The sequence below is a fragment of the Mirounga leonina genome, unplaced genomic scaffold, assembly GCF_011800145.1.
Source record: "Mirounga leonina isolate KUSES-001 unplaced genomic scaffold, KU_Mleo_1.0 Mir_177, whole genome shotgun sequence".
Classification (NCBI taxonomy): domain Eukaryota; kingdom Metazoa; phylum Chordata; class Mammalia; order Carnivora; family Phocidae; genus Mirounga; species Mirounga leonina.
The window spans coordinates 8,999,137-9,018,528 of NW_023270459.1; the positions used below are offsets into that span (position 1 = coordinate 8,999,137).

General features: G+C 34.0%; 1 protein-coding gene across 1 annotated transcript in view; it reads right to left on the minus strand.

Moving 5' to 3' along the window:
* Positions 1-2,468: 2,468 nt before the first annotated feature.
* URI1 (URI1 prefoldin like chaperone) overlaps positions 2,469-19,392 on the minus strand; it is an 81,595-nt gene continuing 64,671 nt past the window's right edge. The window contains exons 5-11 of the mRNA XM_035023539.1: positions 14,378-14,469; positions 14,126-14,183; positions 11,913-12,081; positions 10,186-10,528; positions 8,282-8,424; positions 7,236-7,485; positions 2,469-4,402 (exon numbers count right to left, since the gene is read on the minus strand). Coding sequence (XP_034879430.1) covers positions 4,220-4,402; positions 7,236-7,485; positions 8,282-8,424; positions 10,186-10,528; positions 11,913-12,081; positions 14,126-14,183; positions 14,378-14,469 — 1,238 coding nt within the window. The 3' untranslated portion in view covers positions 2,469-4,219. The remainder of the gene's footprint in view (positions 4,403-7,235; positions 7,486-8,281; positions 8,425-10,185; positions 10,529-11,912; positions 12,082-14,125; positions 14,184-14,377; positions 14,470-19,392) is intronic.

Below are 19,392 nucleotides of genomic sequence, written 5' to 3' on the forward strand. Positions count from 1 at the left end.
TCTCTATAAACTGACATATGGTGATTACCAGGGCATACTATTAACTGGGAAAAAAAAAAAAGTGCGGTGGAGAAGTTACACCTGTCATCCTCATGCCAGAAAGAAAGGAATAAGAAAATACACATGGATGTATTTGTGCTAAAGAAACAAACAAAAAAAATGAGATGAGAAAATAGGAATTGGTTATACACAGCAGATAGGTGGGGAAGTGATAGAAGACGGGACAGGAAAAGGAGTACCAGGAAAGAAGGGGGTGTGCCACTTCTCCATTTTTACCTTTTTGCAGAGTTTTAACTGTTAGAAGCACACTGATGTTCACACACCCTTCACATACCACTAAATTACACCATTCACACCAACAAGGATGTGGACAACCCAAAATGGAACACAAATAGTAACAAGTGAACCTAACTGAAATACACAATCACAATGAAAGGAATGGGAACAGAAAAAACACTAACCTAAGCAACTTTGGAAAAGTTTGACTCATACTTAGCTAAAAAAAAAAAAAAGAACATAAATAGTGCACTATAGTTAATAAATGTGTTTCTCCTGGGGGTAAGGATTAGCACTCTGAAACTACTTTTATGTGTCTAGTAGATTTAAAAATAAAAAAAAAGCAGGCAAATACATTGTAGGTAATAAGAGCCAGGTTTCTCACTGTTAGAGAAAGAAGTCACAAATAAGGAAAAACTGGAACAAATCCTGTGGTGTTTGATTAAAATCAGAAGTGTCAGTATAAACTTGTATGTTTTTTAATATATATAAACAGACAAATATGTAAATGTAAACACATGCTTTGGTTAGTATACATAATTTCCTAGCTCTATCTACGAGGAAAGGCTTCTAGCAATTGGCACCACAATGGCAATACACACACCCATATGAGCAATGTTGGTTTTTAAACACCTTTCTCCAATAAAAGGAGTAAGGGCTCCCTGGAGAAGTGGCTGATGATTTGAAGACTGGAGCAGGAAAAATACAAGATAAGCCTGTAACATTTTGTGAAGTCAAAATGTTCAAACAAAAACATGGAGATCTGTGAAAGAATTCAGGAACCAACTCAGAGAAGTTCCTAATGGTCAAATACAGAACAATTTGAGCAAACAAAACAATGGTAACTGGATCTTAACCCACAGAATAAAATAAATACCCAAGTTTATACTGATATAAATAATAAATTAATAAACAGCAGGAAGGGGAATGGCACAGCTTTTCATTACAAAAGAATTCTAAGAGATAAATGTAAAAAAAATAAAGTACCCAGACATTTTGATGCTAATAAAGCTAATTAATTCTTGACAGGAGCACTGAAATAGCTTCACAGGAGCCCCTCTATCACATTAGATTATATTAGGGGAGAAAAAGGAGGAAGGAAGGGGGACAGGGGAGGGGAGGGAAAAAGGGGGAAGGGAAGGCAGAGCAGAGTGTTAGGTAGGTAGGTAGAAATAGCCAAAACAAGAAAATCACCATTAGGCAAATACCACAGTAATAACTGTTGCCAACAAGATCTGCCAATGAACGCAAAAATTAGTGGGCTTAAGTTTGAGGAGGAAAAAAAGCATAATCTCAAAGTATCTCCTTGAAAGTATTTTTTTTTTAAGATTTTTTTTTTTTATTTACTCATTTGAGACACAGAGATACAGAGAGAGAGCATGAGCAGGGGGAGCAGCAGAGGGAGAGGGAGAAGCAGACTCCCTGCTGAGCAAGGAGCCCGATGTGGGACTCGATCCCAGGACCCTGGGATCATGACCTGAGCCGAAGGCAGACGCTTAACCATCTGAGCCACCCAGGCGCCCCCTCCTTGAAAGTATTTATTAACTACAAAGGAAAAGATAGTAACTTTATAGTGGAGAAACCTAGCAGACACCACCTTAACAAGGTTAACACTGAAATTTTGGACCTCTTGAAATGACACACTAGAATGCATCTCTGATATGAACCTCTTGATATGATGCGTTTCTGTGGCATTCTTGCCAAAAATGCAAAACCTCATTTTGAGTACATCAAACAAACTCAAATTGAGGAGCATCCTACAAAATATCTGACCAGTACTCTTCAAAATGTCAAAGTCATAAAAGAAAACAAACTATCAGACTGGAGGAAACTAAGGATAGTTACAATAAATGCAAAATAGGATCCTAGAACAGAAAAACAACACTTAGTGAAAAAGTTGGTGAAATTCAGGTAAGATCTGTAGATCAGTTAATAGTACTGCACCAATATAAATTTTCCGGTTTTAATCGTTGCATTAGGGTTATACAAAATATTATAATATTAGGGGAAGCTGAATGAAGACGTATATGGAAACTATACTATTTTTGCAATTTTTCTGTAAGTCTAAAATTTGTTCAACATACAAAAAAACGTCTATTCTGTTTTACAAGGGTTTAAAAGAGAACACTTATGACCAGCTTCATTTTATCCCATTGAAACATGAATTTAATATGAAAAATAAAGCTATAATGTAAAATTACAATCGAAACTTTGTTTTAAGACTGAAGCCATGAAATGGGGCCACACCACTTCATTTGGTTTTCAGCAGAACATAAGAAAATGTTACCGAACACTTTTTCTTTGCTTCTACCGCCATCTTATTCTATGAGGGAACATCTTATTTGCAAGAAGTGACATAAACTACATAAACAACAGGCTCAAATTATGAAAAATTATTTAATGACAGTACTCTTGAAATTACATGCCCATAAAGAATATCACAATAGTCCCACAATAAAGTTTGTTTCTGGGGGAATATCTAACAGGGCTCACTTGAATAGCAACTGGGAGTCAGGACTCTTCTGTGTGTATGTGATGGTACTCTTGGTTTGGTTTGATTTTTGTGGGGGAATGGGCTGAGAGAAAACAGTTTTAACTAAAAGTATATGCACAGTTGATTAAAATTTACTGAAGAACAAATCTTCTACATTTTTAGGCTATCTTTCAAAATCATTCCTCTGTTCTGACTTATCCATTAACTTGTGGAGATTCAGGCTCACCCCCGTATTATTAAAATACATATTCATAAAACTTTTAGAATTGTGCTGTTCTAGTTACAAATAGCTTCTACTTTTCTAGGACATAATTTCACTTTGTTTAAGCAAGAATTCATTAAAGAAGCTATAAATAACTTTTAAATATTTAGCCATGAATAGAGGGTGGACTGGCATTGATGGCTTATTTTAGTACTAATGCAGAATGCTTTTTAAAAGCTACATTTCAACATGCATCAAGCTAATGATTAACACTTGCAGTGTAATTTTCAGTGTTAGAATAAATTTCTCTTTAAGGATTTTTGCTAACAGTCAATATGTTATTTCAATTATTTACTATAGGAAAGTAGCCTTAGAGAATTAAAATGTTGGAAAATTAAAACATAAAATTCCTTATATAAAAAATCTCGGATTTTTTTTTTTTTAAGCATCTACACAACCTTTCCTTCTCTCCCAAAATATAATTCCAGTTAAAAGTGAACACACCAAGGGAGAAGAATTGCCTATGGAATTATACGAATTCAAGGAACCACTGTGTGGTGCAGGTAGCATATACATGAATCAAAGACATTTCTGTATTCAATTCTGAATCATAAACTTCACAACATTTTGGAGACCAAGTTTCATAAAATTTTTACTTGAAAAAAAAAATGTTTTACAAAATACCATTCTTCTAATCAAAGAAACTTTCCCAAATGTAGCTTCCTGCCTCAAAGATGATATAATGACCGTCAAAGGGGAGAGTTTTTTTAAATAGCCACCTAGCTGCAAAACCTACAAGTAGATTTTTTTAAAGTGCCTTTAAAATGCTAAAGCAAGTAACATAATTGTTCAATCTATTTGAAATTTTTTAAGTTTCCTTAAAATGGTCCATATGGTATGCACAACTTCACAGCTGGTACAAAACTGCCTGTATTTAGTTCAAAACACAAAAACAATGCACATAAACAGTATTCTTTGAAAAGTAATTCTAAATACTGCCAGTGCATCATAAGAAAACTTAGACAACAGTATTGACAGTATTCAGAGAATTAACAAAACAAGCTGAATATTGAAGTATTCAAACATTTACTTTGATTTTTAATACCACTGATAACAGTAAGAGATCTTGCTGCCAAATGAATTCTGGATGCCTATTTCAAACTACACGTAACATATTTTGCGATATAGATTCTAAAGAAATGCAAAACTAGGTTCCAGGATGTAAACTCCCATTGCCTAGGCAGGCCCTAGTTTTTCTGCTGCAATCTGGCAGCTTTGAACTTTGAAACCCTCTTTGTAGTTTCTTCTGATACTTCTGACAGAACTTCTTTTCGTTCTGGAATGGTGGGTAGCACAGGATGAACCAGGGTTGGGTGTGGTGTTAAGGAGGGCGATAGAAATTCTTTTTCTATTACAGTTCCAGAAAAAGCCTAGAAGACAAAAGTCAGATTATGGTAACAAAACATAAGTAAGATGCCCACAAAATCTTTATCCTGTATTTGCCAATTAGACATTTCTTTTTGTTAAAAGTAAATTCTTCAGATTTTTGGATAAATACACAAAATACAAATTGTTCAGAGAAATCAAGTACTATTAAAATATATCTTAATTACACCACCAAATATAAGTAGATTTTTATAAGAAAGCAAAATATAAAATGAATGTTTCATCTGGTATCAAACAAAAATGGGTACATAAAATATCCTCAACTTTCACACATTCCATTTATGTCCAGACCATGCTGTGAAAAATAATGTATTAAACTAAAACATGCTATTAGGGTGTCAAACATGAGCTGATGAATGAGCTATCCTATGGAGGCCATGCTGCCCGCTAGCCAATAGCTTACTTTCAGCAGTAGTGACATTTCTTAGGTGGTGTTCATTTATGCAATTACTTGAGAATTTTATTGAATCTTGCCTCAATTTTATTTAAGAGATCAGTGTAAACTGAAAAATTAAGTGCTGATACTAGTGGAGACAAGCATCTGTCTCAAAATTTATCATAATTCAATAATGAAAATCAGATGTTCCACAAAAAAAAAATGATTCTTTTAATTTCAACTGGATGTCTGCTGGACTTAATCTGGCCAACTATGTGTTCAATTGAAAAAAAAGTAATGTGTACAAAATGCTGGAAATATAACCAAAGATATATCTTTATATATCTTTTTATATAAAGGGGCCCCTGGGTGGCTCAGTCAGTTAAGTGTCTGCCTTCAGCTCAGGTCATGATCCAGCCCTGCATCCATCGGGCTCCCTGCTCAGCGGGGAGCCCGCTTCTCCCTCTCCCTCTGCCCCTCCCCACACCTGTGCTCTCTCGCACGCTCACTCTCTCTCAAATAAATATTTTAAAATAAATAAATATAAATGAAGGAATGAATGAATGAATAAATAAGATCTATAAAAACCAAGGAGTTGATACGGATTTTATTCTTAAAGTTTCTGGTATTTGATTGCCCCTTTCATCTTTTAAAACTCATTACATACAAAGTAAAATCTGACATGTAAACTTTCATGTATATTTTGCTTCCCTTTGTCTACCAAGAGTACAAATTTAGTTAAGACAATGTATCACCTGAATACTTTAGAAAGCCACGCCCCTCCACCTTGCCCCACCAAAGAAACAAAAGAAGAATGCCCCTTCCTTCCCACAGTATTTCAAGAACTTGGGTGGAATCCAAGCTCTTAAAAGAAACTCAAAGTCTACTTTCTCAAAACTCCTATTTTATCCTGATGAGCACTGAGCCTTATATAAAAAATGCTTCTGCAAAAAGAAGACATTATTTCAGCATTTAAAGACACTGAAAAGGGTATCTTTCAAATACTTACCATATGCATGAACAATTTGTTTTGATGTTAAAAAAAAAAATGTACAGCATCTAGAATGCTAATGATAACAGTTCAATACAAAATGCAAAGCTAGTAAGAATGAAATAAAACTAAGTTCCAATCTTGAGCTCTAGCTATACCATGATACATTAAGTCCTTATAAGAACCTAATTTTCAAAAACTTAAAAATAGCAAAAGTCTACATCCATTACCTGTTTTTCTAATAGTATGGAAGACTATTAAATGAGATACTTTCCAGGGCAACTGAGATCACTGTATTGGGTAGAGGGGAGGAGAATATACTGATCATATATACGGTCTCTAAATGCTAATGATTTCCATCCCCAGTGACATTTAGTACAATTATCACCATTTCATTACTATTTAGTACAAGCAATAGTTTTAGATATGCTTGCTTATATAAAAACATATATATTTTTAGATGTATTTGACGTATACACAAATGAGTGTATCACTTTGATACAGGTGTGAGTGGGAACCTTATAAACTATAAATCTGAAATACCCACAAAACAGAACAAAACAATTTAGAAATCGTGCCTGGGAATAATGGCAACCGTAACATATGACTATTTCAAAGATAGGAATTCTTATTTTGGGATCTCCCACTACCCCTCCCCCCCACACACAAAAGTGTGTACAATGTGGTAGATAAGAATGTATCTGTGTGCACTCATTTTTCTGAGGGGAGGATCTACAGCTTTCATTAAATTGTAAAACGGTTCCATAACCCCCAAGAGTAAATATGTCCCTGGCACACACCAAAGTGTATAGTCATCTACTTGAACTATTATAAAATGACTATGGTTTGGTCTAGTGGTAATTTATTTAAAGTAAGCTGCTAAATGATCTTCTAGCCAAAAATGTAACACATATGCAAACTGAGATACTTTAAAATTCCTACTTCACAAAAATAAAACTTTAAGATTGGTAATATTTTCCCCCTGCAAAAGTTTCTTGAATTATGTTAACTTTACAAGACCCTCATTTATGTTGGTAGTGACTATTCATGTTTTTACAAATTATTAATTATTGAAAAAGAACAAGCCTAGAATGAATTAGGTCTCATAATTTTTGAGATTAAATATATGTATAAAGAAGCTATAAGATAAACACTTCCATTAACCAGTTGATTAACTTCAATAAATAACTATATAAGACAAAGTAATTTAAAGAGTAGAAGACTAATAATTTATAAACCATACCTGGGAGATACAGCACCTATAATTTTTTAAAAAGTAGAGGAGAGCCTCTTTTAAAGAAATGTCTTTTCAACTCCAAAAATTATCTATGTGAAATCGGGAAAGCGAATCATAGGCGCTTCTGAAATGGAGCTACCACCACCTTTTTGATCTCACAAAAACTGAGGAAAGATACTATATGAAATAAAAGAGGCAGAGACACACACACACCTCAGGCGTTCCTGATAAGGACAAAAGTTTCTTGTGATGGTTTTCCTCTCGTTCCTCTTCCAAAATACTCTCACTAGTGTCACTGCAAGTGGCCTCTTCGCAGCTGACACTCCTCAGGCCTCCCCGCCGGTCGTCCAAGTCGGCAGCACTGCTTTCACTGGTATCACTGCAAACACTGTTCTCTCTGCTGCGAGACTTCAGGATCGACTTGCGAGGCACATACTCTCCGTTCACAACATCAACGAAGACTCTACAATACCCCAAAACATACACAGCCACTTTGGGTAACTCAATAACAGAGGATACATTTATAATGATTTAAAAAAAATCTTTTCTAGAAATTAATCTGAAATGCTTTTTTCAAAATTACATCTAAAATTTTCACAATCAAAATAATTTTTAGCTTCAAATGATGTATTTTATATTCTTAAAAACATGATTATTTTGGCCTAATAGAGTACTTTTTTTATACCCATGTTCTGGGTGACACCTGATTTGCCAAAATTCCACATAAATTTAGGCCTACTTAGAAGACAATTTAGCAATTTTAACTATTTTACAAATATGGGTCATGAAAACAGTAGGTATTTTTAAATGGTAACTTTTTCAACAAACAACACAACAAAAAACTGGAACAGCAATACTTGACTCCTGCTTTGTGAAAAGGTAAACCACATGCCAAGCATCTTCACAGCTATGGCAAGAAAGTACTGCTCCAGCCCACTAGAAACACAAACTTTTATTTCTAAAGTTAACATACAACATTTTTTGACTGGATCAACTGGGAATGTTTTAAAAGCACTGGCAAAGAGGGGGAAAAGGGAAAGATCATGCACTTTTCCAAGTGCTTTGACCTGGGAACCTATGGTAGCTCAGTAGACCCTGTCAGAGTCTTTGAAATACTAAACCAACTCTATCAGAATACCTCACTTTTCAGTGATAGATACAGCCTTCTGTATTACAGACAACCTTTTGCTATAAATGTTCAGTTACAAAAAGAGGGAAGGGAACAGCAGATTGTTCTGTTGCCTGTGAATACCACTCACCTATAAATGTCAGCAGGAGTCCTGATAGTAGGCAGCTCTTGGGCAGAATGACCACCACCAGAGCTGTTCTTTCGTTTACGTTTGGCTTCTTCTTTCTTTTCACTGAATTTTAAAGTGGTATTTTTTCCAGTATTTATTCGGACCTAAAAATTTCACAGCATAAAATAACCCTTTTGAGAAATTAAATCAAAGCCAAAACTAAAACAAACTCTGTAAGTAAAGAAGAGAGACAGTTTAAATTTTTTTGACACTCATGAAATGATGTGCATTATTGGGATTAAAAGAAGTCCTTACCTTAACATACTTCTACTACATTAAATTATATCATCTTTAATGACCAATTCTGGTCTTCAGTGACTTTATTATTGTATTGAAAGCAACTTACATTTACACTAAATGATTGATTTATTATAAGCTTTCACATCACCCCATTACTTTGACGTAAATTTTTGGCTTAAATCATGCATTTCAAAACAAAGAGCACAATTAACCAAAAGAAATATTTGGTAAGAATATAAAATTTAGGTCATAAAAGCAATATTAGATAATATTTAACTATTTAGAATTTTTTAAATACCTCTAGTTTTTAGAAATTGAAGGAAAAAAAAAACAAACCCTGCAGGATTATCATGTTTTTCTTCTATTCCTACTCAGCATTTATACTGCACTTTCCACATGAATGACTGCTCTTCCTCATAACATTCCTAAAAATACTACTTTTTCTTCCTGTTTTATCGACATGCAAATAAGAAAAAGTTTAAAGCCTGAAATAAGAATCATAAAATAAACTTCTTTTTCTGGTTATCAGGTCAATTTTTTCCAAAGAATTCACAAGATGCTCCCTTTAGCCTGAAGTATTAAAAAATAAATAAATAAATAATTTCACTTCATATTAGAGCAGGGATAACTTAAGGGACCTAAGAAATATCAAGTATGTTTTAAACATGTTTCATTAAATAATAATCACGGATACTTAAGACTGATACCACGGACCCTTAACTCTGCTCTAGGCAATCCCTGAAGAGGTACCTTGTGGTACAAAGAGCACTACACTGACACAAAGGACTTTCTGTTTTATTACTAGCCAGCTCTATGGACTTCTAGGCCTTAAGTTTCCTTGAGAAAGATAAATTAGAAAGATAAATTCCCAGCTGCTCCTCAGAGCAGCATTGAGGAGCAAGGGAATGGGTTTAAGGTAGTCTATCCTTCCTCCAATTAGAACCAACCTGTTTTGATCTATTTTAAATATTGGGATTTTACAATAAGTATGGAAGGGAATAAGAAGTCTTTTGATACTAAAGAAACGCTTACAAACCCTGTATTAGAAGATCTCTACAGTAACCCTCAGGTCTAAAATGCCAAAATGAAGTCATGATTATCCACAGATGTTTAAATTTACTTTATCAGAAAAGGAGCTTTTTACTTCCTCCCAAATTTTTCCACTTTGCTCATGGTGCTCCTATTCATATTGTGCCCACACAGAAAATAAAAACCTGGCATAATTAAAAATGTAACCAAAGCAGTCACTTTAACATCCTAAGTACACCAAAACACCCACAATATAATTAACTCTCGAATTCGTAAGAAAACTCTGAATGAAGGACAGGTGGAGTTACAGTGGTTGCTGCTCAAATCTGATCCCTTTCCAGACCCCAAACAATTCAAATTCTATTGTGGCTTCAGAGAACAATGGACCAAAACCAACTATCTAGACTTTAGACTCCCTCCCCACCCTTTTTCTTTTTAGAAAAATTGGCCAGAATAAGAGGCAAAAGATGGTTTTCTTGTTTGGCACTATCAACAATATTAATCACTGCTGACACTGTTCTTTTTTAAAGAGTATTATAGATGATACTGAATATTTAAATTATATGCAAAATTAATAAAGTTAAAAGTATACAAACCCTCTTAGGTTCGACAGTATGAGAAAAATATATTGTTGGTACAGAATGATCTCCAACCCCTAAAGCATCATGGTCATTTTCATTTTCATTATCACCACCAACATCATCATCATCCTCCTCCTCCTCCTCCTCATTACTGTGGTAAGAATTTGAACCGTTCATTGAATGAATGCCATTCATTTGACCACCGAACAGTTCTGAATGTGTAACATCCTTATAACAGCTGTTCGAAGTAACAGAGTCTGTTACTTGATGCATCACATGCACATTTATATTCTGATCTTCCTTTTCTTCTTCAGAAGACGTCGTATCCTCTCCATTTGCAATCATAATATCAGGCTTACTAGTAAAGAAAAAGAAAATTAACAAGATCTAACAAACACATCAAAATTCTCCATGTTCTAATTCTCAGTTCATTTCAATGGGCAGAAATTAAGATTGAATAAGATATATTTTTAACTAGAATTCTAAGTCTATAAAAATGTTTTGAAATAAATTAACAAAAAACCCCTACGCTAATTCTGTATGTTGTAGTTACTCAAACACTAAGTAGAATATAGATGATTTTTTTTTATCTTTGCAAGAGGACATGGCCACCCACAACACAATATAAATAATACAATCAAGAGATTTGTAAGAAATTCACAGAGAATATGTTTCTCTATTTAAAGACGAGAAATTAAAGCCCCAGAACATGTAACACATTCTTATTTCCTACTTCTATATTTGGAATATTTTACAAGCATGTATTATTGTAATTTTAAAAAAAGAAGAATTCACATGTACACACATGAATATAATTATATTTATACACACACGTACATTTTTCATGCTTCATTTCTGAAGGATTTGAAGACCTTACAAAAATAACAAAACCAAAAATGCAATAGAACTGAAATAACATCATGCAAAAATAGAAAGAGAATCATGACCAAGAAAATAACAAGATTCAAGACTGATCTAAAAAAATAAAAGAGTATCAGTTAATCAAAAAGACCTAAGAATTTATAAGTGAAACAGTAGAAAAAAATATATATCCTTTGTGCTTCATGTCCTATTTTTCACAGATACTAATTACTGCATATGGTACATCATTAAGCAAAATAATATATGAACTTCTCTAGTAACAGATTTCACTGAGCATTGTGACAATTCCAAGTGAGTGCTAATGTGTATTTCAAACAGCAGTTTGGAAAAGTTTTTCATATATATAACTACCTGACCAGATTACAAACTGTCTGCTCAATAAAGAGAAAAGTTTGCAAAGGAAAGCAAGAATAAACCTTTTACAGTAACAAATCCAGAGCAAGTTTTTCTTTAACAAGTCATTCAAATATACAGCATTATACTGACTAGAGTATAAAAATATTTCATTTAAAATGTAATATATAAAACATCCGTAATTATTGGAAGTCGACTATATGATATATCTTAGGACTTCATTATATAAAATATGGCTGAAATCTTATAATTAAAAAAACAGGAATATTAAGTATTTCTGTACACACACATATATGCATGGGCATGTACATGAATGTACAGCCCTAAAAGAAAATATTCTAAAGAAGTAAATATTTATTTTAGAGTGGTAGGATTATTGATATTTTAATATATTATACCTTTCTATATTTTCTTCAATTAACATGTATTATTAATGAGGAAAGAGATTAACAAGGAAATGTGTTTAGAAAGAAATTCTCTTGGAAAGATAATTTGTCATTAGGTACCTATCAAGTTCACCCAGCAACTCTTCTTGTCGCTCTAGTTCTTCAAGTCGAGCCCACAGTTCCTTATCAGCAAGCAAATCCTTGGATTTTACATCATTTGCAAAATCTGCTTCAAAAATATCTGAAGTTTTTGGTTTGGAGTGAGGTTTATGCGCAATTCGGTGTTTTGCTATTTAAAAAAAAAAAAAGGAAAGACATCGCTATTAATGGCCAACTTTAAAAAGGCATAAACGTAGATTTAATGAGACTTTCTTTAGGGGAGAGGGGATGTTAAGACAGAGAGAGGGATGGTTTTAAAGGTAAGCAAAGACAACTCCAAGATGTATCTATCTCATAATCTTGCTACTCAAAGTGTGGTCCAAGGACCAGCACCACTGGTATCCTTGCAGAACATTTCAGAAGTATTGACACTCAGGGCCACCCCAGATCTGCCAAATCACAACCTTGTGTTTTAACAAGAGCCCAAGAGGATTCATATGCACATTAAAGACCGTGAAGAGCTACCTGAGAGCTTCAAAAATGCGTAAGTAGAAATGGTCACAAGGTACCCTACTTATAACAAAAAATTCAACACAAATAATACATATCTTCCATTCTTACTCAAGAGAATTTAGTTACTAAAGTAACACATCAAAGCCTTGTCACATGATACTTTCAACTCTAAGACACTGCCAGGCATGAATACCCTCGGAGGAATCTATGAAGGCTAATCCCTAGAAAGTTGGACTATAATTTTATATATGAACATTTCTACATTTTAAATTGCTTTATCTTATTTGTAATTCTCATGTGAGGGCAGGAGATAAAGAAAATCTGAACTCAAATCCATTTGCTTTTCATTTGAAAAAAATGGACTTTTTTATAAAGCGTATTAAAGCTTTGAAGAAGGCAATGGGGAAGAAGTCTAAAATGCTGTTATGAGATATGGTTAACAGATGACCTCCATCATATATTCAAAAGTAGAACACTGTCTCCTAAATCTGAAAATACCAAAATTATGTTTCATGGCCTCTTATTCTCTGTAACTATCATTGATAAAGCACTATTAGCAAGTTTCATATTTTAGCCCTGTAAAACACAAAAATCTTTCATTGGTCATCACAAACAAAAATTGTAACTTGTCTTTCTGTTCTTTAACTAAAATATGTCTCCTTTATTTCACCTTCTAAAGCCACTTGATATTAATTTTGATGCCGTATTAGTAGAGATAGTATGACTAGAATATGGCTTCTAAAATTATGTCTGTTTCAACCAGTAAGTTCTCTTCAGAGTTAATTACTTTAAAAAAATGGACTGGGCGCCTGGGTGGCTCAGTTGGTTAAGCGACTGCCTTCGGCTCAGGTCATGATCCTGGAGTCCCGGGATCGAGTCCCGCATCGGGCTCCCTGCTCGGCAAGGAGTCTGCTTCTCCCTCTGACCCTCCTCCCTCTCATGCTCTCTGTCTCTCATTCTCTCTGTCTCAAATAAATAAATAAAATCTTTAAAAAAAATAAAAATAAAAAAATAAAAAAAATGGACTTTAAAAAAATCAAAATAATGTTAAAAGTAACAGTTTTCTACAGCAGCAAATTATAAACCATTTATGTAATACTTTTAAAAATTTCACTACTGTAACACGTTACAACTGACTGGGGAATCACTCACTCACTGCCTTTACTGAAGTAAACCCAAGCATATAAACCCATCCTTGGCAAGAGAAGGCTATCAGGTGAGCCTGGGAAAGCCCCTGTGTCCGGAATGCCACTGCAGGCAACACAAAATGAATGGCTGAGAAATGCTTAGATTGTCTTCATTCTTTCTTCCAAAACCAACATCTAAAGCTAAACTTTTAAAAGAAGAAGAACTAGCAAAAGATATATTATGACTCAAAGTCAATGATCAAATTAGGAGCAGACCAGTGTACAGAATATACATCTTCCGAATTTGAGATATTTGGATCATCACAACTTTGAAGAAAGCCATGTCATCTCACCACTTAAAATAGATCAGCCAGGAATCAAGTTTTTCATCAAAAAGTTATTTCTCTTTTCATGTTCATATTTTAAAATACATTAAAACATATAATGATTTATACCAAAGTTATAAAAACATAATAATAAAGAATAAATGAAACAGTATCATATAATCCTAAATATCTCACATAAGAGTCCCTGAAAATCAACACAAATGGCAAATATTTAAATACCCAGACATAAAACAATCTTACTGCTTACCTTTAAATTCAAAGTCACTTTTAATTTCTTCTCTTATGTCAACAATATCGCCTGCAGCCTAATTTTTTAAACAAAAAAAGCCCATTAACAATTTGAATCTTCAATACATTAAAATTCTTGTAAGTGCAATCATATAACCTAGAAAAATGCCTGAAAGCAGCTGAAACAAGGGATTTGTTCCAGGGCTGTAAGATTTTTTTTCAACATAAAGACTGTTCTAAAAAAACTAGAAGATTGAAAACCAATACTCACATCACTCATTTTCTGCAAATCTTCTGTGAATTCAACTCTGGATTCAAAATTTCTCATCACTTTTTTTAAATCATCTATTGTTTTTCTTACATCTGAAATAAACAACACAACCATTATGTAAAACGTGGCATATGTAAGACCTACAGTATCATTTTAACTGTACTCCTATCTTACTGCAAATATAATGACTAAATAATGCTTTAGAAAAGACTCTTACCTTATCTTTATTTTCATTTTCAATGGACTTAACAGTATAGTCACACTGTGGGTTTTTTGTGATATACATAGTATGTGACTCTGTTACTAAGGTGTCTGTCTACTAACATTTTTCTCTACATTACAGAATGCAGAATGCGATTACAGATGTTGCACGGTACGACCAAATTCCTCCAGAACCACCACCTATTTGGACTATCACACATAACACAGTGTTTCACAATAGTTTGTATAATTTTTATTCAGCTTTATAACAAAAGGATAGAACAGACTGAAATCTGTTACTTTGCTTCAGTACAGAAACATTCCTGAATTAAACAACTGAAAATATAAAATTTTTATGGCATATTATCATCCATTTTCCAACTTTAAATTTTAATAACTGCATAGTAATACAATCTATACACTTTCAATTTCTCCTAAATATCACCCTCCATTAATTTATTTGAAGAAAAAACTTAATTTGGGAATGGACATAAACATTTCTCTATCTAATACTGGACAAATGCAACAAGTAATTCATGTTTCTCGGATTGAAGTAGAAATCTCTCTGTTATGCAGCCAACAGCACCATCCAAAATGCAGGGGATTTCTAATCATAATTATAAGCTGAATGATCTCCAAATATAGAATTTTTTAAGGACAGGCACTGATAAAGAATAATAGAGAGTAATCTGATACGTCCTCCCCCGGATGCTGGGTGATTTCCTACTGTTTGACAACAGGCACTCAATCAGTAAGCAGCTCAGGAGGGGATGGAGGAGAAAAGTATACAGTCCCTTCTCTGCCAATGATGAATGTAGGTCTGGCAAAGGTCTAAGCAGTTAAAATATCTTTTAAAAGCATGAAAATAAGGCAGGGTGTTCAAAGTGAAATATCAGCCCATGTGAAGGGCTTTTCAAACAGCGGCACATTTTCTGACACAGCTTTCGTGATCCGCAATCCTAGTTTAAATGAAACACCAGCACTTGTGCTCTAGCCATGAATGGGTTACAAAGAAAAGACTGCATTAACCAAATGAAAATGACGGTGTAAACAGTTCATAAAGCCTCGCAGCCCCGATGCCGCTGTAGATCATTAAATTCCTGCAACAATTAGACCTTTTCTCACGGCAGCAAATTGGAGCGGTTGCCATGGCAAATCTGAGCCCTTAAGTCATATATCTTTGATTGCAGAAAGGTCAGACTCAGACAGCCTAATAACTCAAGGAGCTGTTTGACAGGTTTCATCCGAGCATGGTCACAGAACAGCATAAAACTGTGTCGGCAGTTGTTAAAAGCAGGGGGTCAGGGAAAAGGTTAAGGTTATGGAATGTTTTTGCTTCAGTAAACTCAGTCAGATAATGTGTCTAACCAGCTTTAGATCCAAAGAACATGATTTTAGGTAGGAGGTCAAATCAATAACTTTTTTCAAGAAGACTGGAAAATATTAAAAATGGCAGGTAGGTAAGCTAAGTACATTTTTAAAAGTCTATCCACATCTAAATACTGTGCAACTAAGCTGAAGGTATCCCGGGAAGCCTTGGCTTGTCAATGTGGAGAGAACAGATTGTTCATTGAGGCCCTTATATATTATAGGACTTAACTTTCAATCAACTGTTGTTGATTTTAAAGGAAACTCGTCCTAAGCCATACAGGTTAGAAAAAGTTGTGTGACTATTCCATTTAAGAAGCTAAAGAATGTTTTACAGAAAGGGTAATTAGGAAAACAAAAGATATATCACACACTTATATTTCCCTCTTTAAATCGAGAAAAGCTCTTTTCACCCATACATTAATAATGAACCACTATCACAAAGTTAGGGAATCAGATCTCAAGATCACATATTTTATAACAGAATCCCAGAAATAACTCCAATTACCACCACCACCATCATCATCACAAATATATTTAATACACAGGTGTACATTCTATCTGTGATGTACATTAAACACGGGCACAGATACTATTAAGTATAATACTATGAAAACATCATGTAAGTTCTATGTTCAGAAACAAAGAATTAGATAACTATATAGAAGTTTTAAGACAAGAAAAAAGAAAGCTGGACCAGTGCTAAAAAAAAATAGCAACAAAAAGCTGGTTGCTCAGAATAAGGGTAAAATACAGCAGGATAAGTGCAGATACTGATTTTGCACAAAATAAATAACAAGTCAAAATAAAATTCATTATCTACAGGTTAGTTCAAAAGAATAATATTTTAAAAAATCAGAATAACTTAATTATGTTTCTTTCTCTAACTCTGAGACTTAACATTATTAACCATGATTTTACATTTTTCACTAAAGCTTTCTGTACCCTATTCTCCAAACTTTTTTGTTAAGAGATGAAACAGACGTAGGTCACTAAAAACAAATCATGTAAATAGACTCAATCAACATCCTAAACATAACCCAGTTAAAATCTATTAAGCGAGATTTCAAACCACACTGAAATCATAGTGAGTAACAACCTGTTTAGAGAACAGAAAATATACTTTTTAATATGGACAATATCTGTACTAGTTTTAATCTCATACATTCTAATAATCAATTGTTCTGGGCAAAAGAAAACTGAAGTTCAGTTGGATCAAACACACATCTGTGAAAAGTACAGAAGAAAGTACAGGATTCCCCCACTATCTGAAACCATAGCATTCCTACGAAAACTTTTGTAAGCCAAAATGGTATAAAGAGAAGAAGCAATTACCATTAACAAATAAGGAAAAGTTTTTGAGTATTCACAGACCTAAAAAATAATCTATTAGGCTTTTCTTGATACCTTAGGACACACCTTGCTAACAAGATAAAGCACGCCTGCCCCCAGAGTTCAAAGTTATGGTGGCTTGATGCTGAGTATCATTCCAGGGAAGGTGCTTAGAGGTGTTTAGAGTACATGCTGGCCCTGTAAGGCTTGCTGCAAAATAAGCACTTTTAAATGTTATTTTTGCTTTTCACCTTTCTTCATAAAAGTGAAAATTCCCTTCAGATTTCTTTCAGTTAGGAAAAACAAGGTACTAACATCAGTCTCTCATACAAGTGAAGTGACTAACACAAACTTTCAAAAAATGGGATACCTGTGACTCCATATATACCAAAAAAAGGTAAAAATAAAAACAATTAAAATTTGAGAAAGAAAATAATTTGGAGGAAAGGAGAACAAGAGACTGTTTTCAAACAATGATAATTTTAACTAAAAATTAGAAATCAAATTTTATAGGCTTTCAAAAGTAAAGAATTCAATACAGTCATTACTTGTTCTGCTGACAAAACCAGGCTGCATGTTATTTCTGCACCAAGTATAACCTAGTATTTTAAAATCTTCACTAATTCAGAATCTATGATATAATTTGTCCAGAACTAGCTGAGATTCTTTGCACCAACTATGAAAAGGGAGACTGAAAGCAAACTAATAGTGCAAATTCTAAACACCATCTTTAAACTAGAAAAGAAAATCTACAAGCTCTTAAAAACTTGAGCAGAATCATTTTCATCTAAGATAAATGATATACACTATTCACTAAGTAGGACCAAATATTTAGAAATATTTAGTTTATAGCTTGTGGAGTTACATATATTTGAAAGGAACAAAGTTATGGATGTAATAAAATTTACAAAACCTCAATAAAAGTTACAAACATCATTCATGAGAGCGGTCTTCTTACCTAGCCATATACTCATATGTACTAAATAGGATCCAGTCTATAAAGACAACTCTCTTCTGAATCCTTTGTGACCACTCCATTCTCAACCTTCTGTGTGCTGAAATTTTTCAGTATTCTTTCAACGGTTTCAATAGGACATGCCCCCTGGTGGAAATGCTCACAAACCTCTGTACAGGATCTCTCCTTAAACTAGTTCCAAGGTTTATACTTCTACTTTAACAAGAGATTGAATTCATGCACTTCATATTTATTTTTTCCCCATACCTCATTAAAACAACACTTAAGTATTTTTATCAAAGGCATAAAAGACAAAGCTAATGGGAAAAGAGAAAATAAATGACAAGTGATGTCAACCAAGTTTTGGAAACTGGACAAGTGATAACTGACTTTGTTCAACAGAAAATGCTGAACCCTAACTGCAGCAAGGGAAAGCTGCAGCAAGTCAATTTGGGCTGTCAGACCTGGAAAGAATTCTCTTGGAAATACTTCTGAATGAAAGCATGAGCTAAAACAAAGATGTGAATCAAAGTTTGAAGAGTCTTACTAAGTCTTACTAAAAACAGTCCTAAAACATCTAGCCTGATTCCCAAAACACTAAGATAAAGACTAGAAAATTCTTTTGTAGGATGCTGATTAAGCCCCAAACGGCGGATATTTGTAGATTCCTTAATGAAACAAAATCAGTTTGCCACCTGAACTCTCTACATAAAAGCCTAATAATCAAACTCAATTCATGCACACAGCTTCTTAACAGTACTTGCCTCTTAAGTATAAATGGTTAGCCAAGGATCACCAAATATTTGAAGAGTCTTCACTATTAATGTCAAAGAGGAAGGAAGGGAGGGAGGGAGGGAGGAAAAAATATAAGAAGCACCGTAGAGCAAACAAAGGCAATGCATAAAGAAAACTTTAAAAGAAAAACTCTAATTCCTAAAAGAACAGTATTGTACTCATGAAACAAGAACAGTATGCTACACCAAAGGGACATTCAAAAAAATAACAACAAAACAAAAACACAGAGCTCGTGGGAATTAAAATATACAGAAATTTTTAAAAAATCCACGATTCCAGGGCGCCTGGGTGGCTCAGTTGGTTAAGCGACTGCCTTCGGCTCAGGTCATGATCCTGGAGTCCCGGGATCGAGTCCCGCATCGGG